At 54.5% G+C, this 17,934-nt stretch overlaps 2 protein-coding genes across 2 annotated transcripts; one reads left to right on the forward strand and one right to left on the reverse strand.

Moving 5' to 3' along the window:
• Positions 1 to 123: 123 nt before the first annotated feature.
• Positions 124 to 13,568, forward strand: Clcn2 (chloride voltage-gated channel 2). The gene is given in 25 exon segments (XM_038346787.1): positions 124 to 598; positions 2,724 to 2,880; positions 3,024 to 3,155; positions 3,476 to 3,604; positions 3,694 to 3,827; positions 3,931 to 4,008; positions 4,095 to 4,173; positions 4,300 to 4,425; positions 4,513 to 4,597; positions 4,681 to 4,782; positions 5,764 to 5,848; positions 6,008 to 6,163; positions 6,480 to 6,549; positions 6,783 to 6,893; positions 7,165 to 7,378; positions 7,675 to 7,808; positions 7,973 to 8,145; positions 8,242 to 8,356; positions 8,520 to 8,593; positions 8,767 to 8,826; positions 8,944 to 8,982; positions 9,129 to 9,233; positions 12,836 to 12,845; positions 12,848 to 12,920; positions 13,027 to 13,568. Coding segments are annotated over 25 exon segments (2,727 nt in total). The 5' UTR covers positions 124 to 508; the 3' UTR covers positions 13,223 to 13,568.
• Positions 13,478 to 17,934, reverse strand: Fam131a (family with sequence similarity 131 member A). Its single transcript, XM_038346801.1, is given in 9 exon segments — positions 13,478 to 14,763; positions 14,766 to 14,971; positions 14,974 to 15,028; positions 15,031 to 15,114; positions 16,609 to 16,724; positions 16,907 to 16,934; positions 16,936 to 17,090; positions 17,707 to 17,728; positions 17,730 to 17,934. Coding segments are annotated over 9 exon segments (867 nt in total). The 5' UTR covers positions 17,778 to 17,934; the 3' UTR covers positions 13,478 to 14,610.

A 17,934-nucleotide genomic window follows, 5' to 3' on the forward strand; every position in this document is an offset into this window, starting at 1 on the left:
CCTGAGAGCCCGAATTAGCCTTTTCTGCAGCCCCCTGCCCCAGCCCTAGAATCACTACATCCCCAGCCCCTCCCACACAGCGCTGCAGCGGCCGGAGAGTCCGGCCCCTCCACGTGCCAGCGGACCCGCCCCCTACGGCCCCGCACCCTCTCGGGACCGGGTCAGCCCCCGGTCTACCGACGGAGGGGCGCGAGATCGCGTTGCAAGCGCCCCCTGCCGCTTCTCCGGAGACCAGGAGGCAGCTCCGATGCAGACCCCAGCCGGACCCGGACGCCCCTTGCAGATGGGCCAGGGCGGAGCAGCAAGCAGGGCACCGCCTTCGGCCCGCCCGCCTAGGAGGAGACGCTAGCGGGAGGCTGAGCCTGCGGCGCGCGCCCGGGGACCCGTCGCACTCTGCACTCGGCCGCCGGGGCTGAGGGGACGGGACGGGTGCGGGCTCAGCAAGCTGGGAGCTGAGTCAAGGCCAGAGCCCGAGAAGCCAGGAGAGGCCGGAGGACAGTGCGCCGAGATGGCGGCCTCGGGGACCGCGGCGGGAGCGGCGGCGGCGGCGACGGGGGAAGGGATGGAGCCTCGGGCGCTGCAGTATGAGCAGACCCTGGTAAGTGAAACCTAAGGGGTGCGCTATGGCACCACGGCTGCAGGTTGTCCTAGGAAGTGTGAGGACAGGCGGCCTACCCTAGCCCAGCCTCAGCCTTCCTCTGCTGTGGAAACTGAGGTTCGGGATCCGACAGGCTGTAGGTTCACGCTCGGGGTGTGTTGGAAAGCCGCTTGCTTGTTTCTGGCTGAGGCTGGTGGCCTGCAGAGGACAATGACACCAGGTGCTTGGTCCAGGTGCCCTTCCCCTTACTTCCTTACACGCTTTTGTTTTTTCCACTTAACCACTGGAGCCCAAGTTACAGCACCTCAGCCCCCTTTCTGGGTACCATCCGTACCTCCGAACTTTCTCCACATGCCTGTCCACATTGACCACCCTCCCAGTGTCCCTACTATGCCATGGCACTAAGCTGGGCATGAAGACTGTAGGCAGGTGAGCAAATCCAAACCTACCCCCTTGCCTTTAACAACTCAAAGTCCAGCATTGACGAGAACCCTTCAGTTGAACTTTTGGGAAAGGTGGCTTAGGTGACTTGTCACCCTGGGGACTGGAAGCAGGAATGGGTGTGAGAACTGGAACCTTTGTTCAGACTGGATCTAGGCAGGTACCCCACTACCAACATCCACGCCCATGGAGTGTCCCTTGACCTGGTAAGAAGCAGGGGTCTCAAGCTTTGAGATGACTCATGGCCACCACTGTTGAGAAGCCATTCAGCCTCATGTCACTAGGGTGGGGGGCCCAAGCCCTACCGAAAGAAGGTGGCCCTATGGCTCCTTTTTATCAGCTTAGGCTGGAATTTGCCCGGAAGGGTGGCAGGGAGGAACCTTCTTGGGAGAGCCTGGACTGTAACTGAGTCAGGGAGGTGGCCAATTACCAGACTGTAGGAAACTGGCTAACTGGGAGAGGTGTCACTATGCCTAGGTGACGAGTGGAGGCAAGCCCTTCTGTAGGCGATGGCTGTTATCCTTGCCATCCACAGGTCAAGGAGAGGGGCACTTGGCCATGGAAGCCAGGCACCTAACCTCTGAAATGGTATCTCTTTTGCACCAGCTGCCACTCCAGCTCCCTGTGTCTGAGAAAGAGTTCTCAGGGTCAAGCTCTCCCTATTCGGCCTCTCCCACTTCCCCTCCTACCCTTTTGTCTTGCCCTCACCTCCTCCCACCTGCTGTTTCTATACTCCAGTCTTCCTCCTCCCTGCTCTCCACACTTTCTCCCTCTTTCCTAGTCGTTCCTCTCCCGTCTGCCTCTCCCTTTCCTCTATGCCTCACCCTCTCTGTGTCTATTCTCCCCCCCACACACACACACAAACCCCAACCCCAACAGGAGCCCTTTGTGTCCTGAAGCTCCGCGGGTGGCAGCCAGAATCTACTCCTCCCCACCCCCCAACACACGCCCCGGCTTGGCAGGTCCAGCCATAACTCTCTCCTTCCCATCAGCCTGGTGTCCACAGTCACAGCTTTGCCATCTCCAGGCTCCGCTGTCCCCCGGACCTGTCACTGGCCCCAAGTGCAGCTCCAGAGCAGGACTGAAACCACCCAACACTGCCTTTCCCACCCAAAGAGGCTTTCCACTTTCAGCCGGGCTGACGGGATCGTGGGGGTTCAGGAGTGGAGAATGAGGACAGGGGATTAGGGTGTATGGGAAGGGTGCTGCTGAGTTGGTCACAGGCCAAAGGCCCAGCAGGAACGTGATAAGGATTGGGGCTGGGACCTCCTAGGCCCAGCTCAGCTGCATTCAGCTGCACCAACTCTTATTGTTGCTCCTGCACTCTGGACCGCCCCTTATTCTCTGACCTTCCCGCCTCCCACTTTCAGACCGGCCTTCCTCTGGACCCTTCCCTCTCCTCCCCAGTGCCCTCACCCCTGGCTCCCTAGAAGAGGACTGATTATTCTGCCACCCCCAGAGTTGTGTCCCTGTACCTTGTCTGTCCCCATCACTCTGGCCGGGACAGCCCCCGCAGTCTACAGTGTGCATTGTTCCCACACTCTGAGCCTGAGTCAAAACTGGCTTCAAGATGGGGTACAACGTGTGGGAGCTAAGCAAAGGGGGGGGTCAAAACCCAAAAACCCTCCCTGGATTCCCCACCACAGCCACACATGCTAATGCCACATTTTGTCCATTTCTCTAGATGTATGGCCGATACACTCAGGAACTTGGGGCCTTTGCCAAAGAGGAAGCTGCTCGGATTCGTCTGGGAGGGCCTGAGCCCTGGAAAGGGTCCCCTTCTGCCCGGACTCCACCAGAGCTTCTGGAATATGGACAGAGCCGGTGTGCCAGATGCCGCAGTGAGATCTGGATGGGGCAGGGACCTGGCCGTTCTGTGTTGGGGGAGGCAGAGACCATTAGAGCTGCCTATGGGGGATGGGGAGACAGGATTAGGAGCACTTTGGTACCAGCTTCTCTGTGACTCTTCCTTTCCTGCTTCCAGTTTGTTCTGTACGCTGCCACAAGTTCCTAGTGTCCCGGGTTGGTGAAGACTGGATCTTCCTGGTCCTGTTGGGGCTCCTCATGGCATTGGTCAGTTGGGCCATGGACTATGCCATTGCTGTCTGTCTACAGGGTGAGGGCAAAGACTGGGAAGGGCCACCCTGTTTCCTCCATGCCACAGTTGTTTAAGTAACTTGGCTCCTGGCCACTTTCTCTGGCCAGGCTGACTGCCCATCTCCAGGCATAGTTACTGCCACTTGCAGAGGCCACACCTTCTGGCCTGCCCTCCAACTGTCTTATCTATGATGGGCTTTGTCCCAGCAAATGCCTTCTAGGGCCTTCCCGTCCCTCTGGGCCCCAGCTCTGTGTACTTGTCCTATCAGTGTGTCTCAGTGGCAGGCAAGATGTGGATATGTGCACTGGAAGGCCAGCAAGCATGTCCTGTGCCCACAGCTCAGCAGTGGATGTCCCGGGGCTTAAACACCAACATCTTACTCCAATACCTGGCGTGGGTTACCTACCCTGTCGTCCTCATCACCTTCTCTGCTGGATTCACCCAGATCCTGGCCCCGCAGGCTGTCGGTAGGATAGGAGGGGTTCGGCGGGCCAGGGGGCTCAATCTTCCTGAATGGGGTCTCTCAGACAACTTCCTTGGATCTGTGCCTCTGCAGGGTCTGGCATCCCCGAGATGAAAACCATCCTTCGGGGAGTGGTGCTAAAGGAATACCTCACCCTCAAGACCTTTGTAGCTAAGGTCATTGGGCTCACCTGTGCCCTGGGCAGTGGGATGCCCCTTGGCAAAGAGGTAATTGCAGGTTGGGAATGAAGGTGCCCCTCCCATCCGATGAAAAGGCCAGGCGGAGGTCTGGAAGGCCCCACCCCTACTCACCACCAACCCCTACCTCCAGGGACCCTTTGTGCACATTGCCAGCATGTGTGCTGCCCTGCTCAGCAAGTTCCTCTCCCTCTTTGGGGGTATCTATGAGGTAAGAGGAGAACCCTAAGATCTGGGAAACGGGGTGGGAGTGGGGCTGCTGAGCCCAAACTGACGCTGTGTCCCCACCCTTGCCAGAATGAGTCCCGGAACACAGAGATGCTGGCTGCCGCATGCGCAGTAGGAGTGGGCTGTTGCTTTGCAGCCCCTATCGGAGGTAGGCACGGCTCCAGTCAGAGCCTAGCCCCACCTTTGGCCTCTCGCCCTCGACCCCTCTTCTCCTGGGAGTAAGTCCAGCGACCAGACTCTGGCCTCAAGGGCGATGTCCTCTGCCCCCTTGCAGGGGTCCTATTCAGCATTGAGGTCACCTCCACCTTCTTCGCTGTTAGGAACTACTGGCGGGGTTTCTTCGCGGCCACCTTCAGTGCCTTCATCTTTCGGGTCTTGGCAGTCTGGAACCGTGATGAAGGTGGGGATGTTGGTGGCGGTGAGGTCATCCAAGGCAATTCAAGTGCAGCACAAGTTTACCTGCTACCCCTCTACTTCTTCCTTTCAGAAACCATCACTGCTCTCTTCAAAACTCGGTTCCGACTCGACTTCCCTTTTGACCTCCAGGAGCTCCCGGCCTTTGCTGTCATCGGGTAAGAAACTTCCAGGAGGGTGTGGGGCAGAAGGTCTCCATAAGAAGGCCTCCCCTCCACTCTGGTCCTTCTCTCTTCTCCAGTATTGCTAGTGGCTTCGGGGGAGCCCTCTTTGTCTACCTGAACCGGAAGATTGTCCAGGTGATGCGGAAGCAAAAAACCATCAACCGCTTCCTCATGAGGAAGTATGTCGGCCACAGACTTTTCCAGGCTGTTCTGGAAGGGCTACACAGGGAGAGAGGGAGGTGCTGAGGGTCTAAAGTAGAGGCCCTGTCAAAATCAGGCTTTCAGCCAGATCAGCGCCACACACCTGTAATTCCAGTGCTCCAGAGACCGAGGTGGGACGGTAGCACCGTCTAAGCCAGCCATAGCTACAGTGTGACACCAGGGCTCTCAAGTGAAAAGTACGCTTGGGAAGTCAGCTGGTGTTTTCATGCTGGTGCTGTGACGTGGATATGTGGAAACCCCCTGGGATCTGCTACTTTTGAACCTTTGTCAGTGGCAGGAGCACTTGGGATAAAAGACCAAGGTTTTCTTAGGTTTTCAGGCCTGGTCCAGATAGCAGTGTTTGTACCTCATGACTCCATGACCAATGTGGCTGGACATTTTTTGTCTCAGAACACTTTTTTCCGTTATGAGACTGAGAACTGGGAATGGGAAGGGCTTGTGGGACGTAAGTGCTGTTGTCTACGGAACCTCTCCCACACCGCCTTCACTGGCCTTGAACTCAGAGTCACCCGCCGCCGCCACCCAGAGCAGGTAGCGAAGGTGTGTGTGCCACGCCTGCCTCACCCTCACGCTGCCCTCACTTAGGTCACCATTGAGGGCAGATAGTGGACGAGGCTTTGTTAAGCCTTCAAGCCTCTTGTCCTTTAGCTGGGGCTTTTGAGAATCGAGGCAGTCACAGCTCAGACTTGTCCTAGAAAGGACTAGAGATTTGCTGTTGCTGCCCCTTCTACTCCCAGCTCTTAGAACAATACCAGTCTACCATCACCCTTGAAGCTATGGCATAAAACACAGTAAAAGGACTTACTCTCAGGCACTGTGGCTTGGTATACAAGTCCTGCTCTGATCTTAGGCCTGAGGTATGTAAAGGCACCTGGCCTATGATCAGTCCATGGGAGGTGTGTGACTTTTGTCTGATGCTGTCAAACCTCTGTCTTTAGACGGCTGCTCTTCCCGGCACTAGTGACTCTGCTCATCTCCACTCTGACCTTCCCCCCTGGCTTTGGACAGTTCATGGCTGGACAGGTAGCCCCTAGCAGAAATGTGACCCCCAACCCCATACCCAGATGCACTCCTTTCCAAAGCCCATAGCCTAGCATGACTGGGACCCCTTGTTCCCAAGGACTCGTCCGGCCTCTTCCCTGAGATCCTGTGCCCCATCCTAAAGTGCTCTGTTCACTCTAGCTCTCACAGAAAGAGACCCTTGTCACTCTATTTGACAACCGGACATGGGTCCGCCAGGGCCTGGTAGAGGATCTAGAACTACCCAGCACTTCACAGGCCTGGAACCCACCACGTGCCAATGTTTTCCTCACTCTGGTCATCTTCATTCTCATGAAGGTGAGACCCCTTCCATGGCTGTATACCACCAGTGTTTACCCAGGCCACTAGATGAGGGGCGATCCCAAGCACTTACCATGAAGTCAGAATATTGTAAGAAAGGTACCCTTATCCCTGTTTTAAAGATGGTGAGTCCAAACCCAGAGGAGTAACTGCCAAAGCAGTTGGTTGGGTGAGAGGATGTGAACCCCAGCCTTCTGGTTCTAGTGTCCTTTCTTTCCCCTTCACCTCTGGGGATTCTGCTGAGAAGGCTGCACCTGCTAGATGGGCAGGGTAGGCTTCCCTGAGGTCTGTTTTGAACCCCTCCTGCTTACAGTTCTGGATGTCTGCTCTGGCCACCACCATCCCAGTGCCCTGTGGGGCCTTCATGCCTGTCTTTGTCATTGGTGAGTCTGCAGCTGCCTGCTTCCAGCCTGCGCCTTTCATACCTCTGGCTATCCCCTGTAGAGCCCTCCTTTGCCCAGGAGTGGGTTTCGGCTCAACTCTAGCCCAGACCCCAACTCCCATGCGACTGCCCCATGTACTAAATGACCCGCCGGCCCTTCCCCCCACCTTCTGACCCTCTCTCTTCCTAGTGTTCCCCCACTACCTCTTTCTCTTCCTAAAACCCTCCCTGAAGGAGCAGCATTTGGGCGGCTGGTGGGAGAAAGCATGGCCGCCTGGTTCCCAGATGGGATTCACACAGATAGCAGTACCTACCGGATTGTACCTGGAGGCTATGCCGTGGTTGGTGAGCACCCAGTTCTGTTTGCTATGTGGTGTCAGGGATCAGAGCCAGGGTACTGCACATGCTGCAGTCCCAGCAGTACCCCAAGACTGCACCTGCATTGGGAGACCCCTGGCCCAGCCAGACTCTGGGGCTCTGGTGCCCCCTGCTGGCAGGGCCATAGGTCCAGGCTCTGTATGGGACTCTGAGGGACTCTAAGCCATCCTCACCCCTGGGAAGGGAAAAATCTCCCGGGACTGAGCAGCCTGAGGAAACTGAGCATGGGTCTTCCTAGGGGCAGCTGCACTTGCAGGAGCAGTGACACACACGGTGTCCACGGCTGTGATTGTCTTCGAGCTCACGGGCCAGATCGCCCACATTCTGCCTGTCATGATCGCTGTCATCTTGGCTAATGCTGTTGCCCAGAGCCTGCAGCCCTCCCTCTACGACAGCATCATCCGCATCAAGAAGCTGCCCTACCTGCCTGAGCTGGGCTGGGGCCGCCACCAGTATGAAGGGCCCAGTGCAAAGAGGGTGGGAGTGAGGGGTAGGCCTCCCAGGACCCTTCAACCCACCTGCAGCAAGGTCCCAAACTAGTAAGGCTGAGATCCTAGCTATTTTGCTCTGCGTCAGAGATGCCCTTACCCTGGGGGATCTGTAGCTGCCCTCTACTGACCCAAAAGGAGTGTAGAGAACACTAACTGCCCCCTGTGGCTCTCCAGCCTTCCCCATGACCCTGGGATGGTGGTACTCTGGGCCAGCATTTCATGCGGAGCATACACTGAATGCCCGACTCTGTCCCCAGGCAGTACCGGGTGCGGGTAGAAGACATCATGGTACGGGACGTACCCCATGTGGCCCTCAACTGCACCTTCCGGGACCTGCGGCTGGCACTGCACAGGACCAAGGGCCGCATGTTGGCTCTAGTAGAGTCCCCTGGTGAGGCCCAGAGGGGTCCCAGGTGTTAGCATCTCCTGGGGGCTCAGAGCAGAAGGGCTAGGGAGCCCAGAGCCAGTCTCCATATTCTATATAGGTCAACACTTGGCAAGCAGGGTTTTCCTCCAGGGCCCCAGCTTAGGTGTCTCTTCCCTTGTTCTGTCCAGAGTCCATGATCCTGCTGGGCTCCATCGAACGCTCACAGGTAGTAGCATTACTGGGGGCCCAGCTGAGCTCAGCACGCCGGCGTCAGCACATGCAAAAGCTAAGGCAAGCCCAGATGTCTCCACCATCAGATCAGGAGAGCCCCCCTAGTTCTGAGACGTCCATCCGCTTCCAGGTAAGGAAAAAAAATGCTCCGCGACCACACATCCTTCGGAAGTGTCATCTTGGAGGTTCTGAACCACAGCCTCCCAGCCCCTTCCTGTCCATGCAGGTGAACACAGAGGGTGCAGCCTTTTCAGGATCGCACGGGCAGACTCACAAGCCCCTGAAACCTGCCTTGAAGAGAGGGTCTAGCCATGCCACAAGCCTCCAGGAAGGTACCACAGGTGAGCCCTTTCTGCCCTACCTCGGATGAAGCCTGAGCCACCACAGATGAATGAGGCAATACGGTGTACAAGGCGGAGCTGGAAAAGCCTCTCTCCCCTTGCCTTCCGCACCTTACCTTACCCCTATCCAACTTGCCCCCCGGATCTCGGGTTTGGAACACAGGCAACACGGAGTCAGCAGGCATTGCCCTCAGAAGCCTCTTCTGTGGCAGTCCACCTCAGGAGGCCTCTTCAGAAGTGAGTAGGCCAGACGCTCCCCCGTCTGCCCTGCTCCCTTCCTGACTCTCCTCTCTGCCTGCCTCCTGCCCTCCTGACTCCCCCTGCAGTGTGCCCTTCTCCCTGGTTCCACCCCACCCGTCACATCCCTCTCCCCATAACCTTAACTCCTTTCTGCTTTGTCTCTGACAAAGTTGGAAAAGTCGGAATCCTGTGAAAAACGCAAGCTGAAGCGGGTCCGAATCTCCCTGGCGGTACGTGTGCCCCTCTTCCTGCAGCTCAGCAGCAGCAGGCCGGGAGGGCCAGGGTCTAGGTGGGACAAACCTCTCAGAGCCAGGAGTACATCCACTTCCCTCCCTCCCTTCTCCTAGAGTGACTCCGACCTGGAAGGCGAGATGAGTCCTCAGGAGGTGAGAATGCCGCTACAGACTCTAGACCGCTTCTTCCTGGGTGTGTTGTCAATCACGGGGGGGGGGGGGGGGGGGGGGGGGGGGGACCAGCCCTCAGAGAGCTGAGAGGAGCTCCCTCTCCCTGATCACCGGTCTCTCGCTGTCAGATCTTAGAGTGGGAAGAACAGCAACTAGATGAGCCTGTCAACTTCAGCGACTGCAAAATTGATCCTGCGCCCTTCCAGCTAGTGGAGCGGACCTCTTTGCACAAGGTAGGACAGGGTAGGTCTGGACTCAGACCCAGATGATGGCGTCCGAGGAGGGCATGAGGGACAGTATATTTGATGCCATTTTTAGAACATACTGCGCTAGGCCACGGGAGCCTGTGAGCCAGGACTCCTTAGCCTTTGTCCTTACTCCTTGGAGCCAGGCATCATTTCTCCTCCCCTCAGTCTTACCCCTGGGAACTCTGGACCAAAGCAACTACAAAGACACAGCTTGAACTGGGTGGAAGCCAGAAGGCCAGACCAGGGTCAGAGCTAGGCAGGAGACTGCCAGAGCCCAACAAGGCTGATACACACCCACACTGGAAAAAAAAGGGGGCGGGGGGAGTGAGAAACAGGCCAGATAAGAAAATCTAATAAACAGGCTAAGAAACAGTGAAGAAGAGTGAGGTGACTGCGGCAAAGACATAAACAAAGATGAGAGACACCCCTAGGGGGCTTGGAATGTCAGACCCCAGAGAGTCAACTTCAAGCAAGTCAAAGAAAAACTGGTAGAGGAGACTCAGCAGAGGGGGCAGCAGGAAGAGGAAGAAGTACAGAGCGATGGAGGTAGACAGTGTACGCACTGGAGCAAGGCAGGGCCTCCCAAGGGTAGGGTAGCCAGCACCACTCGGTACCTGAAAGCTGCCGTGTAAAGGCAGGGAATACAGGCTACCCAGACAAAGCCCAGGGGTATTTTAATCCTCTTTTTGTTTTTTAATGTGTAAGCCCCCTTTGGCGGGCCCAGACAAAAGTGACAGGTATGGGTCAGTGGTCCCAAGGCTTCAGCTGTAACTGTTGCTAAAAAGTCAGCATAGCACATATAAGCTGAGGCCCCATGGGTAGGCTAGGAGACAAAAGAGCAAAAATAAAGGAACTTTGAACCTTTTAGGTAAAGACCTTAGATGAAAATGCAGTGCTATCGCAGAGGAAAAGGAGCTAGGCCAGAAGACAGTCCAAGCTGTACTGTACAGCCTTTCTTCCCAAGAAACAGTTTCCCAGTCGTCAGCCATTTTCTTTTTCCTTTCTTGACACAGGATCTCATATAACCCAAGTAGGCCTCGAACTCACAACAGTCTGCCTGCCTTGGTCTCCCTGGAGATTTCAGCAGACACACACCATCATACTCAGCTGTGATCCCCTTGATTTTCTGTCATACAGAACAGTGGCGATAAGAACACTGGCGTGCTTGGTGCTTGCCGTGTGCCAGGCACCGCGCCAACTCTCACAGCCACACTAGCCGATAGGTACTGTGACATTCCAGTTTTTATAGACGTTGAAATTGCCCGAACTGACCCATCAAGGAAGTAACAAAGTTGGGCCTGGACCCGGGGATAATCCAGCCCGAGAGCCTGTCTTAACCAATCATTTGCCTGCATCGGTTCAGCAGTGCCAGACCCAGGGCCCAGATCCGGCCCTGCTCTCAGAATTCTTTCAGAAGGCCATGTTATCCTTTTCCCTGTCAGTGTAGTTCACTGTTCCCAGGCCCAAGAAATTTGGGCCCTCCAATAGGCTCCGTGGAGTCCAATTAAATTAAAATGAAAAAGAACAAAGTAGGTGTTTGTTACCAACTTCAGCTATCACAGGAAGGGAAGAAGCCACCGAGGAACCACTAACAAGTACAAAGAACTGGAATAACATAAAAGATTAGAATTCTAGAGATTAGATTCTAAATGAGAATCTACTTATTACAAAGCAGTAAGCAGTAACCCACTTAAGTTGAGGAGGGATACTCTGAGAGGACACGAATCCATGAGACTATTTAGGAACCTCGCAGTGGCAGCTAGCTACAGCCGGTAGAGATGAGGAAGCCAGAGTGCCAAGGTGACGGCAAGACTGGCAAACCCCAAATCCTCCCTCCCTGCTGCGTATAAGTTCAGCTGCAGAAGTTGAGCAAGTTGCTTAGCCTTTCTGTTTCCTTATCTATAGAGTAGGGATGGCACAAGCCAAGTGTGGTGGCATCTGCCTGTAATGTTAGCACTGAGGAGGTGGAGGATCAGACAACCAGAGTCTTCTATGAACTACACAGCAAGTTCACCTTACTTCAGAAAAGTTGGCAGGGTACTGGTGGTACATGCCTTTACTTCCTGCACTCAGGAGGCAGAGGCAGACAGGTCTCTGTGAATTCAAGGCCATCCTGGTCTACAGAGCAGTTCCAGGACAGCCAGAGCTGTTACAGACAAACTATCTTAAAAGACATGAATGAATGAATGAATGAATGAATGAATGAATGAATGAGCGAAAAGTAAAGCCTGGAAGCTAGACATAGCAGGATGGTAAGCTGGCAGGCCAGTCTGGGTTGACTTAAGAAGGGGTCTCATGGGCCATTCTAGGGAGTACCGGGTGCCGCTCAAGTTTTAGAAAGCCATAGAATGGCAGAGTTCAGCTGGAGGGGGGAGGCAGGAAGTAGGAAACTCATCCTGCTGTTGTCTCAGTCCTGGTGATTGTGAGGATAGGGAGCAGAACTAGGAAGAATGGCACAGATGTCCCAGAAGTAGAGCAGGAAGCTTGGCGACTGGCAGGCCTATTAAGCACATCACCTGCTAGTCGCTGTGGTCGGGAATGAGCAGGAAAAGAACGTCCCCGGAACTGTTTAACGGGCTCCTCGGGAGAAGGTGGGGTGGGTTATTTGACCACAAGCTAAGAGATTAAAATAACATACCTTATGGTAAAGATGTTTCCCCTGAGGAAGACAGGGAAATTAAGGCTCATCTGTAGCATGTAGGGTTCAAGTTATATAACGAGATTGCTAACTACATGACCAGTGAAGAAACATGACTTCAAAAAATGGGGTCTCTCTTTTTCGTTTGTTTTTTGAGACAGCATTTCTCTGTGTAGCCATGGTTCTTGGAACTGGGTCTATAGACCAGGCTGGCCTCAGAGAGCCACCTGCCTCTGCCTCCCGAGTACTGGGATTAAAGGCGTGCGCCACCAGAAAACTGAATATCTAAGATGTACCACTATGGTGGTACACACCTACAACCTAATACTTAGGAGGCTGAGGCAGGAGCAGTAACTGAGTTCAAGGCTAGTCCTGGGCTAAGCAGTGAGACCTTCAAAAAGAAACAAATCCGAATTCTACTGGAGCTACAGCTCAGTGGGTAGACATTTACCCAGCATGGATGACACTCTGGCTTTGATCTCAGAGCCAAACACTGAGCCCTCGCTTCTTTATAAGTATGGCTATGCCCCAGATGGGGGAAATTCTGTAAGCCCCTTCCCATCATTTTGTATAAGACAGTATTTAAGACGTGAGATATTAGGTGTTCAGGAAGCTGTTAGTGCTGCCCATCTTGATTCACCTGTTAGGCCAAGAGGCTCCCAAGTACACCCAGAACAGAAGATAACAAATTCCAGGAAATGCTGAGAGCTGTTTTCGAGACAGCAAATGGGAACTGCTGATAATATAAAGGTAGTCACATCTCACGGCTTGGGAACCAAACAGTACGACACAGGAACAGTCCCACGGCATTCCCTCTGGCAGTGCCTCCCACTACTGCAACCCCTTCTGTTCCACACCCTCCCCACATTTTGCCCTCATCCCCTCTGACTGTGATTCTGAGCTGCCCCTTTGAATGTCAAGTGCAGTGTCCCCTCTCCCTGCTCTGCAGACCCATACCATCTCTCACTGCTGGGTGTGGACCACGCTTATGTCACCAGCATTGGCAGACTCATTGGAATTGTGACCCTAAGGAGGTGAGGTGAAGGGACCAAAGCCACTTCCACATCTGCCCCTCCTAGTGGGGAGGTCCTGGGGAGGGGGTCTCAGGAGGGAGCAGACACCTGACTCTTACCTTTCCAGCTCCGGAAGGCTATTGAGGGGCTCTGTCACAGCACAGGGTGTAAAAGTCAGGCCACCCCTTGCCAGTTTCCGGGACAGTGCCACCAGCAGCAGCGACACAGAGACCACTGAAGTGCATGCGCTCTGGGGACCGCTATCCCGCCATGGCCTCCCACGAGAGGGCAGCCCTTCTGACAGTGATGACAAGTGCCAGTGACCTCCTCACTGGATGGCCTGTATTCCTTCTGCAAGCAGCAGCAACCAGAAGCTGGAACCCAAGTCCACTCTAGCTGTGGGCTGCCAGCTCCTCCATCTCTGGGCGGGCCTACCTGGGAATGTAACTCAACACCTGCCTGCTAGAGGATCAGCAATGCCCTGGCAGGATGAGGTGGGGTCCTGTGGCTCTTGCCCACCCTTTGAGAAAGGGGCAGAACTAAAATGGGTTTATACTGGAACCTCCAATGACAAGATGTATATAGAAATTTACAAAGATTTTTATATTAATTTAATAAAACAATAAATAGAATAAAGTAAACACCTAATTAGCCACTCATGTATAGAAACACTTGTGCTGTTGGCTCATGTTTTCCTCTTGGATCCCCTTACCTGCCCAAGCCTTAGACTTCAGTCCACAGCCTACTATCAACCCGTGTCCCAGCAATATAGGATCTGCCAGAGGCCTCCGCTGCCCTCATCTGCAACACCTTTCCTGGATCAGGCTCCTAACCCTGTGGCTACAACCTTCCATTCAGCCAAGAAAACCCACTGCCCTCTTTCCCAACGATAGCCCTCAGGACTCTCCATTCATTGGCACAGATCTCCTGGCTACCCAGGTGGCCCCCTTGTGGCACTCCCAGCTCTAACAGCCAGACCCATTTCCTTTGTCCAGTTCCAACCTACTGAGAACTGTCTGTGCCCACAGGACCTTGCCATGCTGGGAGAGGGCCAGAGCTGAGGGGAGGGAGGGGCCGAGGAGAACAGAGGGGGAGGACACACCCTTTCATCATTCCAGTGCCTCCCAGAGAAGATCGGCTCAAAGAACAGACCAGAAACCCCCTGTCTTTAGGAAAAAAAGGTTTAGAGACAATGGCAAGGTGAAGCACAGCGGGGCCAGGTGGTTAGGGGACCCTTAGGGGATGGCTCAATCCGTAGACTCCAGGAGGCCACGAGCCAGCCCCACAGGGGGAGGCGGTTCAGTCAAGCACTGCACGTGGACTTGGGTGAAGAGAGAAGCGGAGGAGAAGGGGCACGAGGAAGGGTGAGGAGATGGCCAGGCTTCCTCAGTCCCACCCTCCCAGCCCAGGTTCACATCCCAGGAGGAAATGTGGCATTTTGGATTCAAGAAACATGAACGTCACTGTCTGCCACAGCTGTAGCCATGCCCCAGGGGTCCCGGGCAAGCCCCGGCAAACCCCCAAGAGTGGAAGCAGTACATGCGCCCCTAGCCTGGCCTCTGCCTCCTCTCCAAACACTTTCATGCAAAACACACAATGGAGAAGTGAGCGCTCCCAGAAGCCCTCGGAGCTCCAGAGCCCACACTTTGGCCGCAGAGGCTGTGCCCCTGGCAGCAGCCAGGGGAAACATGCCACACCGGGCATGTCTGGATCACTGGTCCTCGGGCTCCACCTCATCCTCATCTAAGGATACGACCCCAGAAGAGGCCACATCAGAGACTTGCTGCTGCCTTTCCCAGCTGCCGCCAGGCAGCGGGCAGAGCAGCTGGCAGTCCTTGCACGAATCAGGCTCCCTCCTCGTCGGTAGTGGGAAAGGCAGGATTCCGTGAGCGGTGAACTGTAAAGTGAGTCCTGGGCCTCCAAAGGGCCCAGGCTGCGGAAGGCACTTTCCCGGCTGGGGGGCAGTCTGGCAAGGAGCAGCTCTTCACCCAACATCTGAGAGGTCATCCTGGCTGGGGAGCCCAGCAACCCATCCTCCAGGCTGCACAGACTAGAGCACAGGGTATCTGGGACACGGTCTGGGAACAGTCGCTCTCAGGCTCCACGGAGCCCTGACGCACGGGGCCGGGAGAAACCGACGACCTGTGAAGAGGTCCTGGAGGTGGGGCCCCAGAGACCCAGCCATGTCTGTGAAGGGAAGAAAAAAAGAGACAGCCTTTGCCGACCTCATTTCAGTTGGTCAATATGGAAGCCACATGACCACCACAGACTTCCCAGCTCCTTCCACCCTTATGTACTGTGGGGGCAAGGGGTCAACAGAAGCGTCAGTAGGAGCTGGGTAACCTGAACAAGGTCTTCATTTTGATGCCTTAGTTCCTTTCATGGTAGATCAGAAATTCCAATAATATTTACTTTATAGTCTTAGAGCAAGAGTTTGCACAGGGGTAAGCACTGAATGCAGGCCCGCTGTATAATCACACTGGGGTGCTCATTATTCAACAGTGAAGATTGGTTCTTCACCTATGCTCTGCTCATGAAATAGGGCGTCCCAAGCATGGGACTATGTCCACCAGAAAAGCTCTGCATAGGCCAGGCAGTGGTGGCGCACACCTTAACCCCAGCACTCGGGAGGCAGAGGCGGGCGGATCTCTGTGAGTTCGAGACCAGCCACGACAGGCTCCAAAGCTACAGAGAAATCATGTCTCGAAAAAAAACAAAAGAGTCTTCATTTTTTAAAATCTACTCAAAGATTCCACACACACTTTCAAGGATAGCCTGGGCTACATACTAAGTAGCCTGAGCTATAGCGAGGCCCTTTCTCAAAAATTTTCTCAAAAAAAACAAAATTCAAAAACAGACAAAAAAAAAAAAAAAACACTCAGAAAATACTTGTGGTTGGGGGGTTCCACCAAGGACTTAAGCATTTAAATGAGTCCCCTCTGGACCACAGTGCAGCTTCTTGCCTGCTTTAAATGAAGGCTTGGCCGTGAAAGCCTTATTTAATTAGCTAGAGGAGGAGGATCCAATAGGTGATCTTCAAAGGCAAAGGGTTGGGGGTTGGGGGGTGGGGGCAGGGGTCCTGTGAAGCCAGACTGCAGAAGCTGCAGGGAAAGCTAGCCACAGAGTCCAAGGGATGGAAGATGAAAGCAGAGCTGAGTGCAGCTGCACAGCCCCCAGGGCTGCAAGCACTGGCCCAAAGCAAGACCCACACGCTGGAATACAAAGATGCTGAGCTGAAGCCAGAATCCTGCTGACTCCAGACCCAGCATGCCTTCCTGTTTGCTTGGGATCACTGCCCTGGGAGGTGTGGGTACTGTATTCATCCATCCTGCCACAGCCAAGCAAAGCCACCCTCAAAGAGGTAAAAGCAAGGATACCACAGATCCTTCTGGAAGCATGACTGTACTGGGGGGAGGGAAGAGATCCCAGGTTTCTGGGCTTGTTTCTTTAATCTGAAAACTGTAAGACCCACTACACATAGGGAGAGAAGAAGCTGGTTCAGCACCCATAGAAAAAGAGCCGCTCCATTTCCAACTGCTTGGTTTCCCACCGGCAGCCAGGATCTTTGTCCTTGGGGTGTCAAGGTCAACCTAGGTAGTCTGCTTCCTCCTATCTGGAAGGCTTGTGGTACCCCAGGAGGCTCAGAGTGCAATCAGCACACCTACCAGGCGAGCCCACCCCACACAGCACAGCACAGAACATTCCTCACCTGAGTCAGTTCCCCAGTGAAGTCCTCATCATAGGAGTCATCGGTGGAGTCATCACCATCCACAGAAGACCACGCTCGGAGCTTAGCTTCTGCAATAGCAAACTGCTCGGCCACTCCTACCAGAGAGACACAGCATTCACTGGCACGGGAGCTGAGCTAAGACTAGGGTTTGCTTTGCAGACAGAAGATGTCCCTGAGGTCTCTGGGCAGAGGGAGGTGTGTGATTCCAGCCCCCATGCCAGCTCCAACAGCCTCTATAAAGCAAATCTGCGGTACTAGTTCCCTTTCTGCTACCCACCTGCTGCAAAGCGAGCCTCTTGTTCGCCCATCGCTGAGGTCTGAGTAGGAGGAAAAGGCTGATTCCAGAGCTGCAGGTGAGTCACTGGGCTTGCTCCAGCCCTTCCATTCGATGAGGTGAGCCACACGGCCCTGGGCCATGGCTGTGGGCTTGGTTACGTGGTCCTTCACCACCTGGGAAATACCTGAGGTGGGAAGAGAGAAGTTGGGTTAAGACTAGAGAATAGTTTGCAGGGAAGTAGGTGAGGAGGCTTAGAATGTCTTTCCATGTCCCTTTGGGTAGGAAGAAGGGCTAGGATTGATGTTTTAAAATTATTTTATTTTGTGTGCACTGGTGTTTTGCCTGAATGTATATCTGTGTGTGGGTGGTGGATCCTGGAGTTACAGACAGTTGTGAGCTGCCCATGTGGGAGCTGGGAATTGAACCCAAGTCCCCTACAAGAACAGCCAGTGCTCTTAACCACTGAGCCATCTCTCCAGCCCCAAAGAATCTCTGTCTATCTCTCTCTCTCTCTCTTTGGTTCTTTGAGACAAGTTTTCTTTGTGTAGCCCTAGCTGTTCTGGAACTCGCTCTGTAGACCAGGCTGGCCTCAACTCAGAGACCTGCCTGCCTCTATGAGTGCTAGGAATAAAGGTATGAACCATCACTGCCCACCTGGGCTAGGATTGATCTGCAAGAAAAGAAATCCCCCCAAAAAAATGCCCTCAGGAAATAGTCACATAGGAATCAGTCCCACAAGACATGAGGAAAAGAAACAAGGAAGGACAAAGTGGGCAGATGAACAGAAGTGGGGTGCATACCATGCAGGGACGATCTGGCCAGCCGCAGCGATCTCCTGGATGGTTAGGGCTCGCCGGGACTTGGGCAGCATTGCCGACTGTGTCCTCCAACATTCACCTTGAGTAACACCATCAGAAGGTCAGTGCCCCTCTGACAGACATGACCTTTCCACATGCTCCTGCCTATGTATCCGGCGGGAGCTGGGAGCTGGAAAAAACGCAGGATTGCACATCCACCTAGTGCTAGGT

Source organism: Arvicola amphibius, chromosome 10, assembly GCF_903992535.2.
Source record: "Arvicola amphibius chromosome 10, mArvAmp1.2, whole genome shotgun sequence".
Lineage (NCBI taxonomy): Eukaryota > Metazoa > Chordata > Mammalia > Rodentia > Cricetidae > Arvicola > Arvicola amphibius.